Source organism: Glycine max, chromosome 14 (genome assembly GCF_000004515.6).
Source record: "Glycine max cultivar Williams 82 chromosome 14, Glycine_max_v4.0, whole genome shotgun sequence".
NCBI lineage: Eukaryota > Viridiplantae > Streptophyta > Magnoliopsida > Fabales > Fabaceae > Glycine > Glycine max.
The window spans coordinates 18,040,136-18,065,233 of NC_038250.2; the positions used below are offsets into that span (position 1 = coordinate 18,040,136).

The following is a 25,098-nucleotide window of genomic DNA, read 5'->3' on the forward strand; positions in this document are numbered from 1 at the left end:
ACGATTGAAGTTTCTATTTTCTTTTTTATATATATTTTCTTAGGAAACTTAATTTAAGTATATATATATATATATATTGTTTTTAATTATTTAAGAAGTTTTATTAATCATTTAAAAAGTATAGAAGAAATTAGTTTATATTTACTTTGAATAAAAAAATGGCATTGAAATAAAAATAAATATTAAAATTCATAAAATTAGTATTATCCATTAAAACCATCTTGAAGAAAATAATAGGAATATGAGACCACACATTCAGAAAAAGAAAATATTATTTTTAAGTTTTTTATAAAAAAAATATTTTAGTTTTGATTATTTTGTATCCATATCAAATCAACTTATTTAATTTCTTTTATTCACAACTTCTGTAAACAAAGTTTAAAATATAAAATCACTTTGGAATTTTTTATTTGAATTGAAACAAATTTAAGGTGTAGTGATCATTAATTTGATATTAGTTATCGTAACGTTTTTTTTCCTTGAATTGTTGATATGGTACTAAAGGAAATACTAACAAAAGTAATTAAAAGGGCATGTTAGAAGTATTAAACCATATTAAAATTGATTTTGATTGCTTGTGTGTAATGATTATAGAACCTTAATAGTAATACTTGGAATTATTGTATTTGTCAACAATAATAAAACCTCATCCCACCAGATGAATTATTGTCATTAATTGTCAATTGAAAAGTTTCAAAATTAATTTTATTTATTGAATTAATTTTAGATCAACTATATTGCAAGTAGTAATTGAATAAATTAAATTATTATTGAGTGAGACATTACAATTTCTTGATTTTTAAACTTTAATTAATAATTTTACAATTTAAAAAGTAAAAAATAAAATATAAATTAATATATTAATTAGAGAAAAACTTAAATATAAAATTAGCCTAAGACCATAAATTTATAGACACAACCTTGATTAGTCAACGTCGCCCAACAAAAATTGGATCTCAAGCCCCAAAAAATTATATATATATATATATATTAACGATTACAATTGTTCATGATCTGAATTCTGAACTGTATCCCTATGTGGTCCTTTGAGCAAGTTGTGCTGCTATTCATGTTCTCATCGTCACTGTTGCAACATATAGTTAGGACTGCACTTTTTTTTCTTTTTCTTTTATTAACTATGCAAGGGTACTCATCATACCAGCAGATTGTTAATAATTATGCATACAAATAAAAAATAAACCATAGCAATTGTCAGCATTGGAACAGACAAACAAAGCCTATCACAGTTGCAGTCACAATTTTGAAAGGATATGGGCATCACATTTGCTCGTAATGGAAATGTACTCATCTTGACCATTTGTTGTTCTTTGTTCCCATGAGTTCAAGAATCTACCCACAGACGTCATCCGCACAATTGAACATAGACAGTCACAAACAAGTCTTCCCATGTAATCAAAACCAAAATATATATTATATATCTCGTACAATTTAAACATATTTCGTAAGAGATTTTAACTGAATCCTCTTTATGTTTTTATTTTTATTACTAAGCATTACGTGGATAGAGTTATATTACTTATATATTATTTTTTACTACATTTTTTATAATATGTCTTCTTTATCTCTCTCAATCATTAAAGTAAAATAGAATGACATTTATATAATTAATCTAACTTATTAAGATAATATTTTGTTGTTGTCATCGTCTCTTTTTCTCTTAATGAATTGGAGAGTTAAAGATAAAAAAATATTTTCGTACCATACATATTTTCTATTTTTTTCTTTCAAGTTAGTGTGTATTAATTTTTCTTATAAATAATTTTTTGAAAGTTTGTCAATCACACTAACTATCATACCCAATACATTTTTTTTCATTTCTTTCTTTATCGTGCAAAAGATTATACGAATTCATATTGTTCTAGAAGTAATCTAACCATAAGTAAATCGGGACATTATCATAGCCCAAACTAAATGATGTTCTTGGAGATGATTATTCTGGAAGGGAGATATGAGGATAACCAGACATTTGAACTTTATAAGCTGACAGCTTCTACATAGAAGCGATCGACTTGGGGCAATACTGTTATAGAAGTAATTTGAGGATAAGTAAACTGAGACATTATTTTAGCCTGAACCATCGAGAATCGTGAAGCCTGCACCGAGAAGCATTGGTGTTCAGACTAGAGTGTTGGCCTTCAAAGTAAATTATCAAGGAAACACGTGATCCATAGCGTCTCGATTGATGACAGCTGGAAGGGAAGCAGGCATGTGTGACAGCTGAATAATTGATTTTTCCATTCTAAAACATGGTACAAAAGACACAAAACGTTGGTATGTAACTATCTCTAATCCATTCTTTCACTCAACCTTAAATCCTTATTGACTCGAGCGTTGGAGTGATTGGAAGCTCCACAATGCCACCATTGAACCCGCTTGGCACCACCGTGCAAGAAATCGTTCTTGTGGAGTTCTAAAGTCCATATTCTTTAAATCAGATCTTTATCTCCTGAACCAAACACATACAAAAGTTTAATTTTGATAAAAAAAAAGTATAAAGTGTAAACCCCTTAGAAATTACTTAAATCAACACTTCCAATTACATCACAATTCATAATTGGATAACAGTGTAAACAAGATTTACGCTGTTAATGTATTCCAATTATATTATTTATTATTTACATACAATTTCTTTGACCTTAAACCCTTCCAACCTTACTTTCATACAACAATCACTTTTGAAAGCCATACACATTGACTTATGTACAAACAAATTAAAAGCATTAAAATTTGCAATAACAAACAAAAACAACAGCATCATGTACATACTCCTCCTTTTCTTCAAACTTGCTCAGGTCTTTTCTGCATCCAAATAGTAGAAAGTGGTTTATCCTTTGTCCAATTCCTCAGCCTAAGAAGCACATAGACAACCATTCCACACAAAAAGCCAAGAGCTGCACTTGATCCCACAAGTGAAACTGCAGTGATAACAAGAGTCACAAAGGAATCTTCCTTGGTGTTCATGTCCCTAGCACACATGGCTAGTTCAATTCCAGCAAACAAAAGCAACACTCCTAAAATCCCCACAGGAAACTGCTTCAAAATGTGTGCCAAAGAAGTTCCCAACACCAACCCCAACACCAATTTGGCAGCACCAAGAAGTGCCACGCAGCCACCACTCCTTCCACCAAATTTGTATTGCCCTGCAAGTCCACCAGCACCATGGCAACTTGGCATTGCACCAAACCAGCTACCAATCAAGTTCATCAACCCTACTGTCACTGACAATGAAGTGGGTGAGAAATCCTTCCCTGGGAACAAATCTGATGACAATTTGCAAACAGCCACCACAGAGTTCAGAATTGACAATGGAAGTTGGGGGATTGCACCCTTCACAAAACCCTTTTTCCATGCATGCTTAGAGAACTTCACCACTTCTATAGTGGAAGGTCCAAACTTTATTTCATGCACCACCTCATGCCTTCTTATGAAGGCCAAAACAACACCCAACACAAACACCATGAAGGCAGAAGGTAGTGAGAAAATAACCTTTCTCACCCATCTTGTCCTGTTTCTTTCAACAACCTCATTCCTCCTCTTTTGGCCACCCAAATCATCATCGCCACCACTTTCCACAACATCACAACACCCTCTACTCTTCTCCCCAGCCCCATTCACAATCACAATGAAACACAAACAAACAATGGCCAAGACCAACCCATCCAACCCAAACCAATGCCTCTGCCCCAAAGATTTAGACTTTGGCAAGTCCTGAATTTTCCTCACATACTTAACTGCTGTCAAAGCAAATGACAAGCCTTGTGCTAGTTGGATTCCCCTCACAACACAGAGAGGAATCAACATGTACACAAGCTGCATCAGCCCTGTCACTCCCAAAACAAACAACACCCCGCCGGTTAGTATGCCGGCGGTCATGATCTCCGGCACACCGAAATCGGTGTCCGATAAGGCTTGGGCCGCGATGGACTTCATCGGCTGAACCGGCATAGGCACCCCATAAATGGCACCAGTGATGATGTTGTACACACCAGTGAAAATCAGTGTGGTGCCAAGGTTGAGGTCCCTAGCAAGGGTCAAGGCCAAAACAATTGGTATATAAGTGCCAAGGTCACCCATTGCACCATTGAGTTCACCCCATTTTGAATGAAAAACCAAGTTGTTCTTCACTTTGTTCGCCACCCCTTTGGCTGAGAAACCATTGGCTAGTGGGTTGGTTGAAGGAGTAGGAGTAGGAGTGATTTCGGGTGCTTCAGGGTCTGAGATTGGAATTGAAGGAGGGTTTTGGTATGCCATGGAAAACGTTAACGTTATGTTTGGTTTGAAACTCTTAACTCTGAAGGTCAATAAAGCAAAGTAATTAACAAACTTGTTAACTACTGTAAGAGAAATGAAATGAATATATGAATGTGATACATGGGAAATGTTTGTTTATTTATAGGGGTTTGTAAAGTCAATGTTAGGAGCAACTTGTCATTTAACAGTAATGCATTAGAAAAACGTACAAAATAATCCTCGTTGACAATCTACTGTTGTTGATTTTATTAATACATGAACATGGATAAGTTTACACGATAAAAAATATTATATCACGGGTTAATTGTTGATGATTTCTTTAATTTGTTATTGGTACGAAATATTTATGAGGTTTATTGACAATTAATACTTATGGAAGAATATGAGATTTCAGGTTCTAATATTTTTTTTCTCATTTACAAAGGTTAAATCTAACAACTTATTTAAAATTACTTAATCTAATTTTACTTGGATGCGCTGTTTATTGATAATTGTTGATGAATCTGCGGATTAGAATATGAAAACCGACAAAACATTAATAACAGCGGATTTTATCTATGTGAACTCTTTTGTTTTATTACCAAACAAAAACAGCAACAGACAAGTCAATAACTCCTTGCAGTAAGCACAGCTCATGTTGTACAAGCAAGAAGTGGACATAATGAATTTTTTTATTTTTGGTACAGAGACAGAATGAATATATGGATTATTTCAGTTGAGTCTCGTACTGAAACAAAACAAAACAAAAAAAAATGCCAGAAATATTTTCTTTTAATTTTTACCCTATAAATATTCTTTCATGCGTCTATTGACTCGGGATTCGAATGTATGTATTTTTTATCTTGCCAGGAATTTTTTTTTATTAACTCGTATAATAGTACATTTTCGGTTTAATTTTAAATTACTTATTCACTAATCAAAGAGTAGCATGACCAATTTTTATCCCAAAAAAGTGAACCAATTTATATAGACGAGTAATTCTATATAACTAAGTTTTACCTTAAGCATTTAAATTAATACTTGATATGTAAGGTTGTACCTATAAATATTAGCTTATAGTTATATGTGCCAATAATTTTAAATAATATGCACTTTACTGTATTCCTGTATGAGTATTTTTTTTTTAATAAATGTGAAATATAATTTAAAAATTCAGAAGAAAAAAATAGTCCCAATCAGCGGTTGTTCAGCCAGAAATCAGTTCAGTAATAGTGTATTTGAGAATTCTTGTAAAGGGAAAAGAAATAGAATATAAATTTTTTATTTTAAATTAAGAGAAACCATATAGTTTTAATGAAATAAATAAAGTATTAGGGCATTAGTTAATATTAATTAATCATTTTATTTCTTTTAATAAAAAATAATATTTTTAAATAAAATTATTTATCTTTCTATCTACTTTTGTCTAAAACTGAACTCTCAAATTATATATATATATATATATATATATATATATATATATATATATATATATATATATATATATATACACACACACCAAATTAAATATGCCTTCTGTGGAAATGTACTCAAAACTTATGAGGAAGAATATAAAAACAAGAGATAATGAATAGTACTTTTATTAAAAAAAAATTGTCGCTTATCAATCTATTGTTTGTTGATTTTATAATACATGCATATATACAAGTTTACACGATAACAAATATTATATCAAGTGTTAACTATTGTTCAATATGTGGATTAGATTATAAAGATTAATAGTATTAATAATTGCGGATTTTATCTATGTGAACTCTTAGTTTTGTTACTTAAAAAAACAGCAAAAGACAAGTCGATAATTCCTTGCCGCAAACACAACTCAATTTGTACAAGTTGCACGTGGATATGCTGACATTTCAAAGCAAATATCCCCCTTCAAGTGAAATTCTGGTAGGGCTTTGTAGTGGTGTCATATGGGTTTCGGCAAACAGGAATATGTGGATTAGAATATAAAAATTAATAAAGTATTAATAATTGCAGATTTTATCTATGTGAACTCTTAGTTTCTACTATATTCTAATAATCAAATAGGCTCTTAAAATGTCAAAATTGCCCCTGCCTACACCATTGGCACAAGGCTTGTTCCTATGTGTTTCTTTGTTTTGTTTGTGCCCGGTGTTGTGTTGTTGTGTGTTGTTTTTAAAAAAAAATCATTTCTTCTCTCTAACCCCATCTTTTCATCGTCCTTTCAATTTGCTTGGGTTAAAAATGACAGAGCTTAAGTGTTGGGGTGTTAAGCTTGGGTTAAAACTCTTTGTTGTTGTTCAGAAAAAACCAACGAGGAAGGTGCATTGAGGTTTATTTTATTTTTTTCCTTTTGTTCTTTTCGTTTGTTCCTGTTTGATGTTAGGTGTTGGGCTTTGATTTCACCAATGGGGTGGCTTAGGGGTTTTGACATTTTCTTTTCTTTTGTTCTTCTTTGATGTTTGGGTGTTGGGCTTCGATTTTGTCAGTGGGGTGGGTTAAGGCATGACGTTGGTTTTTCGTTTGTTTCTCTTTGATGTTGTGTGTTGGGCTTTGATTTTATCAGTGGGGTGGGTTAGGGTTTCTGACGTTGGGCATTAGTTTTTGTGGGCCGTTGGCCGATGCAAGTTGGTTTTATGTTGTGTTTTTTTTGTTTGTGATGTAGCTCAAAATTTGTTTTTGGGTTTTGAGGTTGGGTATTGGGCTTTGATTTTTTGGAAGTTTGGTCTTGGGATTTCGGAGTTGGAAGTTAGATGTTTAGGATTTAAGGCTTAGTATCAGGTTTAGTGTGACACCCTCTACCCCGACATATAAATAAATAAAATATATAAAAAATATCGGTAACCAAATTCACACGGGTAAAAGGTTTACATTCAATTCACTATTATCAATTAAAACTTATTAAAAATGTATTCGGCTCGAAACAAGGCCGTCAAAATTTACAAAAATATTTTGTTAAATCAGTGAGATAAAATAAAATAGACTAACATTATGCAATTAATATAAAACTTTTGTCCCACTGTCACATCCTATCAGAGCATTGTGTCCCAACGTCCTTCAGCACAAGGTTCCTTTAAGCACTTCACCTAGTCATCTGCTCCCCGAACACAAGGTTCAAGATCATCACAAGATCCAAACACAAACAACAAACCGGGAGTGAGTTATCACATTCCTAACTACTAGAGAGAAACAAAACAACATATAATAGCCAAATACAATTTACTTAGCATATCTCACATTATTTCATCACTTTGTCATTCAAAATTCACTTTTCATCCATCAATCACACTTTTCATCCATCAATCACACTTTTCAATCATCAATCACATTACACAAGAATCACACGTTCTAATCAAGACATAATAATACCTCAATTTCATAATAAACAATTAGCAAACGCATGAGACAATTATGCTAAGACTCAAGCCTATATGCAATGTGGTACCATGTCAGTGAAAACCACCCTGGGACGCTTAGGAGTACATAACAAGACACACCACACAATGGGTTTGTCAGGTCACTCTCACTAAGTAAGATCATAGGGAGACCAGTCAGGGTCACGATGTTTTGCGAGAATGCTCCAACCATATGGGATCAACATAGGTTTAAAGGAGCACTAAAACTCGGAGACCCCCAAGGCCTACACTCCGAAGAGTCCGTCAGGGCCTCTCCCTCCTGATTCAGGTCCAACCCCTAAAATCATTTTAGCACACAGACACTGCTAGTGAATTATACAATACCCACGATCTCACACTCGTGTCTTAAGCACATATAACATATTGCGCTACAATTTAACACTAGTTCCTAAATAGGAACACACACTTTCTCTTTAACACTAGTTCCTAAATAGAAAACCTACACTTTCTCTTTAACACTGCGCATTTACACTTTTCTCAAGATAACACTGATCGGGTTATTATACAATTCACAGCTTACAACACAAATAATGTCACGTCAAGAGTAATCACACACTTATTCACAACCAAAACTCATTCACAATTTCAAATCTCATAATGTCACAATCCACCATCACATGTTTTCACATATCTCACAATTCAACACATGTTCTACTTTACACTTTTACTCAATCTCAATAATAATATTATAATCTCAAGGCAACATATTATTCCATAATTCATCACATATTTCATTTATAAACACTGCTCATGAATTATCCAATACCACGACCTCACACTCATGTTTCAAACATGTTTAACACGATTCCGCTACAATTTAACACTGGTTCCTAACTAGGAAACCTACATTTTCTCTTAAACACTGCGCGTCAACGCTTTTCTCAAGATAACACTGGTCGGGTTATTGTATAATTCATAGCTCCCAATATAATTATTGTTACATCAAGTGTCAAACACACACACTTATTCACAATCAAATATCATGCCCACATTTTAACATCTCATAATGTCACATCAACCATCTCATAACATTCCTAATGATATTCATAAGGTACAACATACACCTGTTCATCAAATTTAACCATAATATTCTCAAACTCCAACACTTAATAATTTTTTGAATCATACTATAACAACTTTACAATATTATTTACCTAAATTATTAATATAAATAAATATATAACTACTTCTATATATATAAACTAACATACATCATATTGGATCACAAATTTCAAAGTAAGCTTTCAATGCACAAATTCTAAATAATTATATGAACACTTTGGTCAATTTCAATTATGATATAAATTTTTAAATTATATAAAAAAAACCTAAAAAGCAAAAAAAGAAAATACAAAATCAATATCTTACTCTAAATTTCTCCTTACTTTATTTCATCAATTCATGTTAATTAGAAAAATATTCGATTTATAGGATTCACACTCGACACAACAGCATAACAATTTCACAATAATTGGTTTGTCAAACATATATAATTCACACTTATAATTATAAGGATAGAATAAAAAAATGACGGAAACACCCAAAAAACTCATTCCAATTGATACTCTAAGGATCCCTACACATGTTCTCACTAATTCTCAATTGTGAATAACTCATCCCTTACCTCTAAGCGGGCTCACGTGTCTTCAGTCAACGATAGCAGCATCTCTAGCGGTTCCCTGAGATTCCTCCAATTTTTTTTCCTCTAACTGCTCCGATAGAGTTCCCAAACATCAAAGGGACAGAGAAGGGATTGAAGCCTCCACTTGTACTGTCATCATGCGATTTATTTTTCTCCCTCCACAAATATTATCTCGCAAATCCCAACGGTGAAAGCGTGCTAAACTGAATTTCGAACAACATATCCAAATTTCATAAAAATCCCACGGTTAACGAAACCAGGATCGTAGTTTTTCCGAGACAGCTCTGGGTTTCTGCGGGAAAGGAAAATGCTACAATGCGAGGGGTATTTCTCTTACCTCAGACATAATATCAAAATTCCCAACGGTGAGAATTATTGGAGTTGGGTTGCGAACGTGGTGCTCAAATTTCACGACGATCCAACGGTGAATGAGTCTGGGATCGTCATTTTTCGAAGACAGGTTAGGTGGCCTACGGGAAAAAGAGAGGATTTTGGGAGAAGAGAGAAAAAACTAAATTGTGAGGCAGAGGACGCTGAGGAGTGAGTCTGAAACTGACCTATCATGTTGCTATTTATAGCTAGGGGCATTTTTGACCTATTATTTAATCTATTTATTTATTTATTATTTATTATTTTATAAAAACAAACTTTATTTTATTCTCTATCAAACAAATAAATAAAATACCCTTTTTATTTTCTCTCAAATCATTATTTTAATTAATAATTATATCTCCTTATTTATTTATTTATAAAATCTCATCATTATTTTTTAAAATTCTATTTATTTATAAATAACAATTTTTTTAATCTAGTTTATGAAAATTGAGATGTTACATTTAGGGTCTGATGGTGTCTATTGATTCTTATTAATTTTTGGTGTTTGATTCCCTATACTGAGGTGTAATTTTTGGAGATTTGGTTAGTCAGTTCAGAGACTGGGTTTTAGGTTTGCTTTCTAGGATTTTAGATTGGCTTTTGTTGTTTTGTAATGTTTAGTGTGACTTGATTATTAAATGAATTTGTTGTTCTTTCATGGTCCATATGACAAGTTGAATGAAGAATGTCTGTTACTATTGTTGTGTTTTAGGTGACATTTTGCGATCATATTGTTTGCATTTCTTATTATGCTTATTCATTAAAGTTTGTTGTACGAGATGTCTCATAGTTTCGATATGATTGGAGCTATTGATGATAGCAAAGAAACATTCAAGCTTGCAGTTCGAATTGTGGACTTGTGGTTTGTCTAGGCGTGTGAAAAGTCTAGGCACCTTGAAATGGTCCTGATGGATGGAAGGGTATGTTGTTATTTAACTTTTGCTTTGTTTAATAATGTGACAGGGTTTATGCTCTGTTTTGTTGTTGTGCTAGAGGTATAAAATCCATGTCATAGTTAAGAAACATGATTTAGAAACCTGGGAAGTTGAACTTAAGGAAGGGAAAACATATGCACTACTGGAAAAAGTACATTCAACGATGATTTTTTGACATATTCAAAGACAATTTTGAACAGTCTTTGAAGTCAACATCGTAGAAGTTAAGACTTTCTACAACGGTTCCTAAGAAATCGTCTTAGAAAAACTACATTTCTAAAATGACTTTCAAACAAATAATCGTCTTATAATGATATCCTTATAAGATTGTTTATATTAAAAATCGTCTTATAATGTGTTTTTTTTAAACAAAGATTTTAAGATGATTTTTCAAAAATCATCTTAAAAAATAGACTTTCTAAAATGATTCTTTAAAAAATTATCTTAAAATTCTTATCTTTTTTTAAATAAAAAAGTTTGAGGATTCTAAAATAATTTTTTAAATAATCATATTAGAATATACATTTTCTTAGACAATTTTTTAAAAAAATCGTCTTAAAATATATTTTAAAATAAAATAAAATATTTAATAAAATAATAAGAAAGGAAAAATATATTTTTAAAAAACAAATAAAAATTTTAATAAAATAATAAGGAAAATTTCGCAACAGAAGATACAAACAGTATTCAAGTGATCACTCACACGTTATATATAATATACTTCACTTTTCTCTTGGATGATAGGACCTATCCTAGTACCTATTTATAGTTTATAGAACTCCTAACCCAAAGTCAAGATATTTTTCCAATTCAAACTTTTTTATCTATCCAAAGTCACATTATGAAAAGACGTGTGTTCTCCATTTGTTCTCTTTTTTTTCCATTTTTATTGTTGAAAATTTCAATTGCTATTCCCAACAATACCAGTGCACACAAAACAATCAAAATTCTTCGAACAAAGAACTTTTTCTCCGGGTGCTAAACAATGTTTGAGAAAAGTTGTTAACTACATGATGAACACTAGCACCTTAAATATAACATGTCATCGCTTAAAAAAAAAAACTTCTGCATGCTATCTGCGAGTAATATTAAGAGACTCACTATGAGTCACTTTCAGAAAATGCAAACAGAGAGACTATACCTGGTGGGACATGTTGACATTCTCGGTGAACGTAATTGTTTGAATTAGAAATCACGAATAAACTAAATCCTAATGTAGGATATTCATATTCATATTAATATTTATGAAGAAAATCATTATCATTGATCTACACAAGGCATGCAAATGAGTAAAATGGAATCAACTTCCTATTGAAGACGGGAGGAAAAAGTAATGCAAATGAAACAGTAAGATGAGTGTCATCACCGCAGGCAATTAATAAGTACGAACCATCGCGTAAAGGCTTGATTGGTGGGGTTATCCTGTTTGATTTTATCTCTTCTAGCTCGGTAATCAGAGAGTTCAATCCTGAATGTTGCCCCAGACAAAGCTCATTTGGCGGTTTTTCTGCATGTTATAACTATAAACATTGAGAAAGAAAAATCGAAACATGTCGCCAGCTCATTCCAAATATACTTCTTGCTTTCTTGCAATTTTACTGATTTTAAGGTTTATAGTAAATTTTATGACATAAGCCTTCGTATGATAAGAATTATTAAATAAGCACTTGATTTAGTTGTTTATTCAAACACATAGTCATATATACACAGAGAACATTATTTCTTTTCTGCTTCCAGATCATTATTATTCAATATTTCATTTTTGCAATTAATTTCTGAGATAAATGGAAGTCTTTAATTCGTAAAAGTTAACACCGGACATAGCTTAAAAAAAAAAAAAACTAACTAAATGAGCAAAATATGTATACAACGGACAAGGTATTCTAACGATCATAATGAGATCAAGGGCCAAGGGGTTACAATTAAAATGCAAGGGATAATAATAAATTTAAATTCAAATGACATGCACAGAACTAAATAGTAGTACAGACTATACGGATTGAAAAAGAAATTTTTGAATTAGTCAAAGATGGATTGCCCTTGTGAAAGCCATTGTGCCCATGTCCTAGTTGTCTCCTTTCAACAACATTATTGCCAGTCCCTCGTTCATTTAACTTCGCTGGAGAGTGATGACTTCCTTCAGGTTCTCCTTCTTCTACTAAATGTCCATCAAAATATACTGATTCACCTTCCCTTATAACTTGATCTTTCCTGACGAACCTGCGTTCTATAGGTCTTTTGCTCAAATCATACAAAACAAACTGAAAAGAGAAGATTAAAGGAAGCATATTTAATAATCTAACTCTATGTCACACACACACACATACAAACACATATAAAGGTTGTGTTTAAGTAAACAACTTAGTTAAGCGCTTATTGTCTGCTTTTATTACATCAACATGAAAACTTACATCATAAATTTAACCATTAAACTTATTGAAATAAGCCAATAAGAACAAATAGGAATCATAAACCCAAATAAACTCTATAGAAGCTCATCCAAGGATTCAGTTTCAAAGTAAAACAGAAATTAAAAACAAATCGCTGAAAGATAAAAAGGATTTTAAGAGAGAAAAAAATGTATATCTCAAGTTCTCAATAGTATATAAACTTAAAGAGAGACTATCAGAGAATTCAAACCAGAAGGAGTCCTGAATCTCTAATTTCTAGAACAAGAACTACAAAGCTAAAAACATCAGATTTCACATAAAATAATCCTTGGATGTAAAAAGCAAGGAATATGTCTAAGCTTGAAACATTCTTTGACAATTTAGAACGTAATTTAAATACTGATAAAAAGTGAAAAATGTTTGGACTACAAAATCAATATAAGAATATGACTACAAAATATAACGGACTACTTGAAGTACCTTCCCCGTATAAGGATCAATAAGATCAAAGCATTTGCACAGAAGAGGTGAAGGGCGTCATTGAAACTCTTCCCTCTTAGTGTACATTTTCTTCAAAATATCTTCAGCTTTCAGGACTTTCTTTGGCTGTTAGCACAGGATACATCAAATAAAACAAGTAGATCGAGCATAATCCCCCTTGCTTTCCAGGATCATCTTTGAAAGGCTTTTCCATATTCATTAACTCACTCTGGCTCAAAAATAAGGAAACAAAGATGAGTAAAGATTCATTTTTTTTGGGTATTTACAGTCTGGAGAAGGAACAAAGGTCTCTGCAAGAGGGGGAGGATAAAATCACATTTTAAATTCTTTTAGAATTTCTACAGAAACCAGTATAACCCCCAGTCTAATGGTATGGGTAGTGACCATTGTGCCAAAAGTCTGGCCATCAAAGGTTCAGCTATACCCTTATCATTAAGGTTCAGCTATCCTAGTATTATGATTTTTCTGATCAAAAGTATATATAGTTTCCATGTATAGGGTTCAATAAAAGACCACAAACATTCGAATAATTGAAAGTTCCTGTAATTTCAAGCTAACTAGTAACTTTTTCAGCCATAAAAAATTATTTGCAACTTGTCAAACAAATGAACTTCTAAAAGTAGGAAGCATATTAAATGAACTTCTAATTTATGCATCTCAACGTTTTGAGAAGTTATTATGAACTTCTAAAAAAAAGTTAGATAAATTAATTTTAACTTATGAGAGAAATATATTTTATTTTCTTAATTTTTTTCTCCCATAAATATTTCTGAACAAGTTTAACCAAAATAGGCCTTAGTCTTGTCCGGAAGTTGATTGACAAACCAGCAAATAGAGTTCAAGTGACGTCTGGATATTCAAACCAAAGAAACAAGTGGTTTTAAATGCAGAGCAACGTACACCTGAGCATACTTATAAAGTGAGAAATATATACAAAAATTCAATGAAAGTGAGAAAGCAATGCATGATGAAACCTTGAAATTCTCGAATGAACCTCCCCAAAACCTGGGTTCCATGTGGTCCACCTGAGCATACTTATAAAGCTTCTCATTAAACACCACTTGTGGGTCCTTCTCAATCAAAAACCCATTTCCATCATACGCATCCTTCAATAACACAAGCCAATTCATCTCGCTTTCGGCCAAGAAAGACGTTCGCAGCTGCTTCCGTAGCATATGAATATGGAGACACCAAAGGAAGCGCGTTGAGCAAATTAAGCTTCCTACTATCATCCAATTACTAAACAAAACTCACAAGCAAGTGTACTACTAACTAACCTTGTGGCTAGTGAGAGAAAATCAAATGCATCAATCAACGTTGGTTAGTGTGTGAGAGAGATTACGGAGAGAGTGAGAAAAAGGGAAAAGAAGTGAAACCTTTCGGCATCAAGAGGAGCGAGGTGTCCATGAATGGGAGAGAAGAGATCGAGAGAGCGCTTCACAGACTTGAAGCTTAGCTTCTTCAGTGACTATGGCTCATGGGCTCCACCTTTATTTGGCTTTAAACTTGTCCAGTCTATGATGACGGTTTTGATGAAAACCATCTTCGTATTGAATGGTTTTAAGATAGTTTTACCCAAAACCATCGTTAACTCATACACTTACTTACAAAAATACCACCGATTATTTGTTAACGAAGACTTTAGTAGAACCATCCTTATTCACGTGTCGTAAAAAGATTTTTATTTAGTAGTGGTGATATGTACTACTTTAGGGTTGTTTCGAATGATGGCTAGTACAGAGTTTATGCACATCCATTCAAGTTTTTTTATCCACTGGTGGTACAACTCTAAGGCAAGTGGATCTTGTTGAAATTCCTCTTAAATCATATGAGTTTAAGAGTTTTGAAGATATCATTAATGGTAATTATGATCCTAATATGCTGATAGGTGAGTTGGTTTTGGTCTTGTTTAAATTGGTTTTCTGTTCTTTAATTTGTCATGTTTGGATGTGTACTAATACATCATGTACTGTAGATGTAATTGGTATTGTGGAGGAGGTCAAATTTCAGCTTCCTAATGGGAATCCTGCAAGAGTAGTTTTTAACCTTAAAGATCTAAGGTAGTATGTGTGCTTTAATTCTCTGTGTTTCACATTTTCTTTTTGTCGTTTTCTTTTAGTGGTCAAATTGTTAGATGCACTCTGTGGAGTGACCATGCCACCAAATTCAGGTTAATCCATTTTCCTTTTATTTCTTTTTAACCTTTTGCTTTTTCCCCACCTTTCTAATCTTTGGTATGTTACAGTTGTTCATGGATTAACCATCTCTAGTTAAGGAAGCGAAATTTTGTTTCTCTCCTTTTTCAAGGAATCAAAGCGCATAAGAGAGAAGTCTCACTATGGAGAAATATACAAAGTGTTTATCTATTATTTGTGAGAATCATACGTTTCAAGGTCATACTGATTCCTTATCATTGATATGTTAAACAAGTGGCCTCAGATATCTTAAAAAGGGGGGGGGGGGGGGAGAGGGGGGGGGGTTGAATTAAGATATCAAAGACTACTCCCCAATTAAAATTTTAACTCTCTTTTAGAATTCTTAATCCACCCTTAATATGAATTACTAAAAAGACAATTTAAAGTAAACTTCTTTAACGTAAAAGATAAATAACAATAAATAAAAGAAGTTTAAGGGAAGAGAGAATGCAAACTCAGTTTTTATATTGGTTCGGCCATGCCCTGTGCCTACGTCCAGTCCCCAAGCAACCCGCTTGAAATTTCCACTATCTTGTAAAATGCCTTTTACAAAGTCTGAACCACACAGGGACAACCTTTCCGTTGTGTTCAGAATTCCTTACAACTTAAGAGACCCTTGATCCCTTAATCAATCTCTTTGAATAAGAAGAAGAAGAATTCTCTCTTTAAGAGAAAGATATTACGATTGAAGATCACTCAAGATTCCTTATTGAATTTGCAGGTGTTTTGGCCAAGGAATTCTTTTTGAGAGTTATGTGATAATTTGGTATTGAGAGAATAAGACAATTTGTTCAGAAAAACTCTGAGGAAATTTCGTGTCCCAAGTCACCTATTTATAGGCCTTTGATGGCCATTAGAAAACATCTTGAACAGTTGTGACTCTTGGGAGTTATTTTCAAAAATTCCTTATTGGTAATCGATTACATAAATATGGTAATCAATTACACAGTTAGTTTCTGAAGAGTTGTGACTCTTCAGACTTGAAATTTGAATTTTTGTGTCTGGTAATCGATTACACAAATTCTGTAATCGATTACAGGTTTTAAAATTTAAATTCAAATTTAGTAAGAGCATTTCAGAAACCAATTTAGCCACTGGTAATCGATTACATCCTCTGGTAATCGATCACCAGAGAGAAAATACTATCTTTTTAAAATCATAAAATGCATTTGGAAAAACTCCTTTGGCCAAACCTTAGCATCATCAATTAAAGAATGCTTTCTAAGATTCTAGGGACTAACTTCATCATTTATCTTGAATTTATGAGTTCTTGATTTGGATTAAACTTGAGAAGCACTTATCTTGTGACATCATCAAAATTTCATATTTAATATGCTTCTACAATCTCCCCCTTTTTGATGATGACAATAATCTGAAATCAAGATAAATAATATACAATAGATAAAGCATGCTCACAACACTTACTCCCCCTTAAGATTGGAATTTATGCCTAAGGTTGATGACAAATTCTACCTACCCTTGTTCTCTCCCCCTTTGGCAATAGCAAAAAGCCAACAACGTCTAAAGAAAAGAACTAATGCAACAACAAAAACCATAGCACAATCCATCCATAAACTAATTCAATTCATAGAATAATAAACCACACAAGTCTTAATTAAGCAGAACAAAGTCAAGAAATAACCCAAACACAAAGCAAAAACATAATGGTAAACATCCAAGACAACCATAATCAGAGTACTAAAGTAATAAACGCCAAAATACAAGGCTGAAATAAAACTAAGGAAATAGAACATAAACTAGGAGTTGGCCGGAGGATCGAAGCAACGCCTAATGAAGCTTATATCATCTTCAAGTCAAGTGATCCTTGTATCCATCTCATCAAAGTGAGTATCCATTGCATCAAGGCGAGTATCCAGTGCATTAAAGTGTTCATCCACAAAAGCTCGAAGATCGCAGAGTTCTGTGAGGACGTCAGTCAGAAGAGAAGTGGAATCACCTCGTTGTGGTGGAGGAGATAGGGTATGCTCGTCAAGAATAGGCAGAGGCAAGTCATGTTTGTGAATCCACTAACCATCAACACCCTTTCGATAACCAAAGGAGGTAACCGCACCAGCACCAATAGAGAAAGATCTCTTGACCTTGACAAATGGTTCATCATCCAAAGGAATATTGAAATGATGAAGAAAAAGAGAGACAAGGTGAGGATAAGGGAGAGGTGCATTGGCTCGTAATGCCTTATGCATCCAATATCGAACTAAATGGCCCAGTCGATCTGACGACCGGTTTGAAAGGCCCACATCAGAATCAAATCCTCCTCAGAGGCTTGAGCAAGGTTTGAAGATCGAGGAAGTAAAATACGAACAATGATATAATGCATGATGAGACAATCAAAAGTTAATGACCCAACAAGTAACCTGTCGGTCATATCAGCCTGGTCATTGCAGACCATGCGGCGAGCATCATGACTAGAATAATCAAATTTCCAGTCATCAACAAGGGTGCCCTCAAAAGGAACAACTTGATTGGGCAGTTTTGTCAAGGAAAAGAACAAGGATTGATCAATAATAATGGGAATATTATGCACCTCAGAGTAAATAATACCATCCTGAATTTTCAAGTTATTATAGAAGACCTTAACTAATTCAGGAAAGTAAGGCAGTTCCAAAGACATAAAATCAGTCAAAGCAGAATTTTGAAACACTTGGTAACAATCAAATGTTTCGCCATCAAAAAATTCAAGGTCAAGGTACTTAGGGTCTAGAATGACTCTATTGCAAAATTGAGAATAATACCTTTGACGTTGATCATCTGAAGAAAATAATGTAGATGATCGAGGAGATGAAATGGATGGAGGAATTGGTGCGGTTGTGTCTCTAGAGGTTCCTTGGCGGCGATGGCCAGCAGCAGCGGTGGTGGAGGAAGATCCTTTTCGCTTCTTGTATGATTCTACCATTTGAAGATGTTTCAGTGAATTTTGATCTGTGGGTTTGAAAGAGAATTGAAAAAGATGAAGATTGGGCTTTATTTGAAGTGATTTCATTAAGAATTGAAAGAGATACAAAGATTTGAAGTTTTGGGGAAGGTTTGCGCCGTCACTCGTATGGAGGTTAGGGTCTATGCACGAGGCTCTGTGATAACATGCTTATTTATAGAAGAAGACACCTTGTCCATTGTAATCGATTATAGGAGTATCCTGTAGCATATGCACCCTACTGGTAATCGATTACAATTCTGTAATCGATTACAGCCTTGCTGTTCTAATGTAATCGATTACAGGGAGTGGTAATCGATTACCAATCCCAAAGAAGGCTTTTTTCACTAAAAGCTAACTATTTCTAAGTCAAATATAAATCTAACTATAATAATCAACTACAATCAACAACATTCAAATAGTTGTTGCTTCATCCATAGAATTTGGGCACAACAACTGCCAACAGAAATATATTAAGCTTCTGTAGTAGATAAAGCAACACTATTATGTTTCTTACTATGCCAAGAAACTAGAACAGATCCAATGAAATGACAAGTTCCACTGGTGCTCTTTCTATCTGTTTTAGAATCGGCAAAGTCAGAATCAGAATATCCTATTAAGTTGTGATGTGCCATCATTTTCTTCTATTTTCTAAACCCTTTTTGCACCATTTTAATTATTGATTGGTCTTAATTGTCAATTAATTAGGCAGTTTTATTATTTGGGCTCATTTAGCTAATTTGATGTTTTTAATCTAATTTCAGGAATTAATGAAACATTGGGCTTAATCCGGATTTTGGTTGTGGACTTGAAGAGGGCAAATAAAGCAGCGCTTACCTTAGTTAATTTCTAATTAGGAAATTTCGCAATTTTATGTTGTTCAGTGTTTATTTCGTTTTGGGCCAGAGTATTGTAATAGGGCCTAGTGACTTTGAGTGACTCCTTTTAAATAGCTGCCTTGGGATTCGTGTAGGGCATTCTATTCTGCTATGCTATTTTCATTATTCAGAGCTTTGGTTTTAGGTTTTCACGTTTTTCTGTGCCCTTGTTACAGTTTTCGTTCTTAATGCAAATTTCCATTTTCTGCTTCTAATTACGAGTTCATTCTTGCTTCTTCTTCTACTTTCATTTACGTTTCTGTTCATTTACGTTCTTGTTCATTTACGTTTCTGTTCATTTACGTTCTTGTTCATTTACGTTTCTGCTTCATGTTTCATTTGCGTTTTCTGTTTGAATCCATGGAAGGCTAGATTTTCTGGTGTTGTTTCCTTTTGAGGACGAAGCCCAACTCTCTTTGAGGTTTCGTTTGTAATGTGGTTTCCTGGCAGTTTTCCCTTCACCAGTTATCCCAATTTCGTGAATATTAATCAGTGCACGCTTCATGTTCGATTAATTGCCTCTGAGCCTAACTTGCGTTCATGCTTAATGGACGAAGGGCTAACTGGTGTATGTGGTGCCTAATCACGTATTGAAAACCCTAAGTTGATTTTCGCTTAGTAAATTGAAATAGGGTTGGATTAAGTGGTTGACTGTTAGGGACGAATTCTCCATAACCCAGGATAAGAGAGTGGCTTCTGAATCAGAGGAAACAACCCGTTTTTAATATTAGTAGTTTCGTATTCCATTTTATTTGTTCTGCTCTTTAATTACCAAACAACCAACCCCCCCCCCCCCCCATCGTTACTGTTACTGCAAGTATATTATGAACATTTGGCTTGTCACTGCTCGTTGGGAAACGACCTAGGATCACTTCCTAGTTACTGCATTTTCATGTTTATTTGATTCGGGTACGGCCTCGATCAAATTTGGCGCCGTTGCCGGGGAGCAGTGTCCAAAGGTTCATAATAGCTAGCTAGTGTTGTGTGTTTAATCCTTTCGTGTTTTATGTTTAATTGTTAGTAATGTGTTAGTATGTGTGTTAGTGTTGTTTAGTGTCCTGGTATTTTGTTTAATGTGTGTTCTGTTTCAGTTTTCCCATTAAGCGTTTCCCCTGTTTCAGTCTTGGGTGTTTTGCTGTGAAGATTGTGTTTGAAAACAGAGTAGTAGTAGAAATCAGCTTGCGGAAAAACAGAGTAGTAGTAGAAATCAATTAGAGACGGATTTTAGCGACCACCCATGCTGAATTAATTGGTATTTTTTGTTTTAGTAGCTAGGGTTGTTATTTTTGGCTGAATTTTTTTGTGGTAACTTCTTTTAATCCATATTTTGTGGGAAAAATAGCTAGAGCCTTTAGTTTGGTCAGATTTGAAAGTTCCAAAAAAACTAGCAACTTTTATGTTTGTCAAAACTTCAAACGGCCATAACTTTTGCTCCGGTTATCAGAATCGCAATTATTATATATGCATTTGGGGTAGAAAAAAATTTCCTACGCCGTGGCAGCCCGCCATAGGCCGGCTGAGGTCTCCATCGTCCAAAAAAAGCGATTCTGTCAAAAGTTTTTTATTTTTCAAGTTTTATTCACTTATTTTTCTTAACCTACCAATTTTAGCTTTCATAGTTAGACTTTGAATTTTTGTCTGAAATTTTTTGTGCTATCTTCTCATCATTTTATAAGGTTGGTCACAAAATTTCAAGTCATTTGGATATCATTTGAGGGTAGCTGTAGTTCAAACCTACACCTTTATTTACATGACAAGGCAACTAATTGTGTGCATGCTGAATGTAGTGTATGACTAGAGGCAATCCATCTGACTTACAACCCTTTGATCCTGAGATAGATAGGACATTTCATAGATTAGTTAGGCATCATTTTATACCTTTTGATCATTCTGAGCATTCCATAACTGGTGAATTTGTGCATTCTGTTATTGGTGATTTTGAACATCCTGATCTTGAGCATTATAATTTTGAGCATTCTGATTCTGAGCATTCTGATTTTGCACATTCTGAGAACATGGCACAACCTCCACCTCGTGAGAGGACTCTAAGGGAAATGGCTGCACCTGATTTCACCTATGAAAGCTTGTGCATCCAATACCCTAATGAGGATGTCCCATATGTTCTTAAGACTGGACTGATTCATTTGCTTCCAAAGTTTCATGGCCTTGCAGGTGAAGACCCGCACAAGAAAGAATTTCACATTGTCTGCTCCACCATGAAACCCCCAGATGTCCAAGAGGATCACATATTTCTGAAGGCTTTTCCTCATTCATTAGAGGGAGTGGCAAAGGACTGGCTGTATTACCTTGCTCCAAGGTCCATCACGAGCTGGGATGACCTTAAGAGAGTATTCTTAGAAAAAATTTTCCCTGCTTCCAGGACCACAACCATCAGGAAGGATATCTCAGGTATTAGACAACTCAGTGGAGAGAGCCTGTATGAGTACTGGGAGAGATTTAAGAAACTATGTGCCAGTTGCCCCCACCATCAGATTTCAGAACAGCTTCTTCTCCAATATTTTTATGAAGGACTCAGTAATATGGAGAGAAGTATGATAGATGCTGCCAGTGGTGGAGCCCTTGGAGACATGACTCCTGCTGAAGCCAGAAATTTAATTGAGAAGATGGCCTCCAACTCCCAACAGTTTAGCGCCAGAAATGATGCCATAGTCATTAGAGGAGTGCATGAGGTAGCTACAAACCCATCTGCATCATCTGAAACTAAGAAGCTTGAAGGCAAACTGGATGCGTTGGTCAACTTGGTAACCCAGCTGGCCTTGAATCAGAAATCTGTACCTGTCGCAAGGGTTTGTGGCTTGTGCTCCTCTGCTGACCACCATACAGACCTTTGCCCTTCCATGCAGCAACCTGGAGCAATTGAGCAGCCTGAAGCTTATGCTGCAAATATTTACAATAGACCTCCTCAACATCAGCAGCAAAATCAACCACAGCAGAGCAATTATGACCTTTCCAGCAACAGATACAACCCTGGATGGAGGAATCACCCTAACCTCAGATGGTCCAGCCCTCAGCAACAACAATAACAGCCTGCTCCTTCCTTCCAAAATGCTGCTGGCCCAAGCAGACCATACATTCCTCCACCAATCCAACAACAGCAACAACCCCAGAAACAGCCAACAGTTGAGGCCCCTCCACAACCTTCCCTCGAAGAACTTGTGAGGCAAATGACTATGCAGAACATGCAGTTTCAGCAAGAGACCAGAGCCTCCATTCAGAGCTTAACCAATCAGATGGGACAATTAGCTACTCAATTGAATCAACAACAGTCCCAGAATTCTGACAAGCTGCCTTCTCAAGCTGTCCAAAACCCCAAAAATGTCAGTGCCATTTCATTGAGGTCGGGAAAGCAGTGTCAAGGACCTCAACCCGTAGCACCTTCCTCATCTGCAAATGAACCTGCCAAACTTCACTCTATTCCAGAAAAAGGTGATGACAAAAATCTACCTAACAATTTCTGTGCAGGTGAATCTTCTTCCATAGGTAATTCTGATTTGCAGAAGCAGCACATTCCCCCTCTTCCATTCCCTCCAAGAGCAGTTTCCAACAAAAAAATGGAAGAGGCAGAGAAAGAGATTTTGGAAACGTTTAGAAAAGTAGAGGTAAACATACCTCTGTTGGATGCAATAAAGCAAATTCCAAGATATGCCAAATTCTTGAAGGAGCTGTGCACTAATAAGCGGAAGCTTAAAGGAAGTGAACGAATTAGCATGGGCAGAAATGTCTCCGCATTGATTGGTAAATCTGTTCCTCAAATTCCTGAAAAATGCAAAGATCCAGGTACATTCAGCATACCTTGTATTATAGGGAATAGTAAGTTTGACAATGCCATGCTAGATTTAGGAGCCTCTGTTAGTGTTATGCCTCTGTCGATTTTTAATTCTCTATCTCTAGGTCCCTTGCAGTCAACTGATGTGGTAATTCATTTAGCTAATAGAAGTGTTGCCTATCCTGTTGGTTTCATAGAAGATGTCTTAGTTAGAGTTGGTGAACTGATTTTCCCTGTTGATTTTTATATCTTGAATATGGAAGATGGATTTTCTCAAGGATCAGTTCCCATCATTCTAGGCAGACCCTTTATGAAAACTGCTAGAACTAAGATAGATGTTTATGCAGGCACACTGTCCATGGAGTTTGGTGATATAACTGTTCATTTTAATATTCTGGATGCTATGAAATACCCATCTGAAGATCTTTCTGTATTTCGTGCTGAAATAATTGACCATGTTGTTGATGAATACATGACTGATCTTTATTCTAATCTGCACGCCTCTCACTCTTCATGCATTGAGTCTGAAATTGTACTTGATCGTATGTCTGAACTTGATGCTGACAGTGAATCTGAGAGTGATATTGATTGCATGCCTGGTGGTGGTGTTTTACCTCTTGAGATTGATTTTATAGAGTCAGATAGGACTAACCATGTTTCAGGAAGTACACATACCTCTGACTTTCTTTATGAGGAAAAGCCTGAGAAACCATCTCCTTCTACCACTGTCTAGCCGACCACACTAGAATTGAAGCCTCTGCCATCAAATTTAAAATACGCTTACTTGGATGATAGCAAGAGTTTTCCAGTGATTATATCTACCTCCCTTGCTGATGAGCAAGAGGAGAAGTTGTTGTCAGTTCTCAAGAAGCATAAGAAGGCTATAGGCTGGACCCTGGTGGACATTCCTGGTATTAGCCCATCCACATGTATGCATCGAATAAATTTAGAGGATGGAGCTAAACCAGTAAGACAGCCACAGAGAAGACTCAACCCGGTGATTCTTGATGTAGTGAAGAAGGAGATAACCAAGCTTTTGCAAGCTGGAATCATTTATCCTATCTCCGACAAGCAATGGGTGAGTCCCGTCCAGGTAGTCCCAAAAAAGACTGGCCTCACAGTGATCAGAAATGAGAAGGAGGAGCTGATTCCTACTCGGGTGCAGAACAGTTGGAGAGTCTGCATTGACTATAGGAGGCTGAACCAGGTTACCAAAAAGGACCATTTTCCCCTGCCATTCATTGACCAGATGCTTGAACGCCTGGCAGGTAAATCCCACTACTGTTTCCTTGATGGTTTTTCTGGTTATATGCAAATTACTATTGCTCCTGAGGATCAGGAAAAGACGACATTCACCTGCCCCTTCGGCACTTTTGCTTATAGGAGGATGCCTTTCGGCCTGTGCAATGCCCCTGGTACCTTCCAGCGGTGCATGATTAGTATTTTCAGTGATTTTTTAGAAAATTGCATAGAGGTGTTTATGGATGATTTCACTGTATATGGATCCTCTTTTGATGGTTGTTTGAATAGTTTGGAAAAAGTTTTGAATAGATGCATTGAAACTAACCTTGTTCTAAATTTTGAAAAATGTCATTTTATGGTTGAGCAAGGTATAGTTTTAGGCCACATTATTTCCAATAAGGGCATTGAAGTAGATCCTGCAAAAATTTCTGTTATTTCACAATTGCCTTACCCCTCTTGTGTGCGAGAGGTGCGATCTTTTCTTGGTCATGCAGGATTCTACAGGCGCTTTATAAGGGATTTTAGCAAAGTAGCCCTTCCACTGTCCAACTTGTTGCAAAAGGAGGTGG

General features: G+C 34.9%; 1 protein-coding gene, 1 long non-coding RNA gene and 1 other non-coding gene across 3 annotated transcripts; all 3 read right to left on the reverse strand.

Moving 5' to 3' along the window:
* Positions 1-2,513: 2,513 nt before the first annotated feature.
* On the reverse strand, positions 2,514-4,388 carry LOC100784982 (molybdate transporter 1). Its single transcript, XM_003545468.5, has one exon. It carries the CDS (start codon positions 4,270-4,272, stop codon positions 2,800-2,802), a length of 1,473 nt encoding a protein of 490 aa, XP_003545516.1. The 5' UTR covers positions 4,273-4,388; the 3' UTR covers positions 2,514-2,799.
* An 8,272-nt stretch (positions 4,389-12,660) lies between these two features.
* LOC121173422 (uncharacterized) lies at positions 12,661-15,009 on the reverse strand. The gene is made up of 2 exons (XR_005888275.1): positions 13,475-15,009; positions 12,661-12,865 (listed from the first exon to the last, which is right to left on the reverse strand). It is a non-coding gene; the product is annotated as an uncharacterized lncRNA (long non-coding RNA).
* A 6,878-nt stretch (positions 15,010-21,887) lies between these two features.
* On the reverse strand, positions 21,888-21,994 carry LOC112999458 (small nucleolar RNA R71). Its single transcript, XR_003264645.1, has one exon. It is a non-coding gene; the product is annotated as a small nucleolar RNA R71 (small nucleolar RNA).
* Between the last annotated feature and the right edge of the window lie 3,104 nt (positions 21,995-25,098).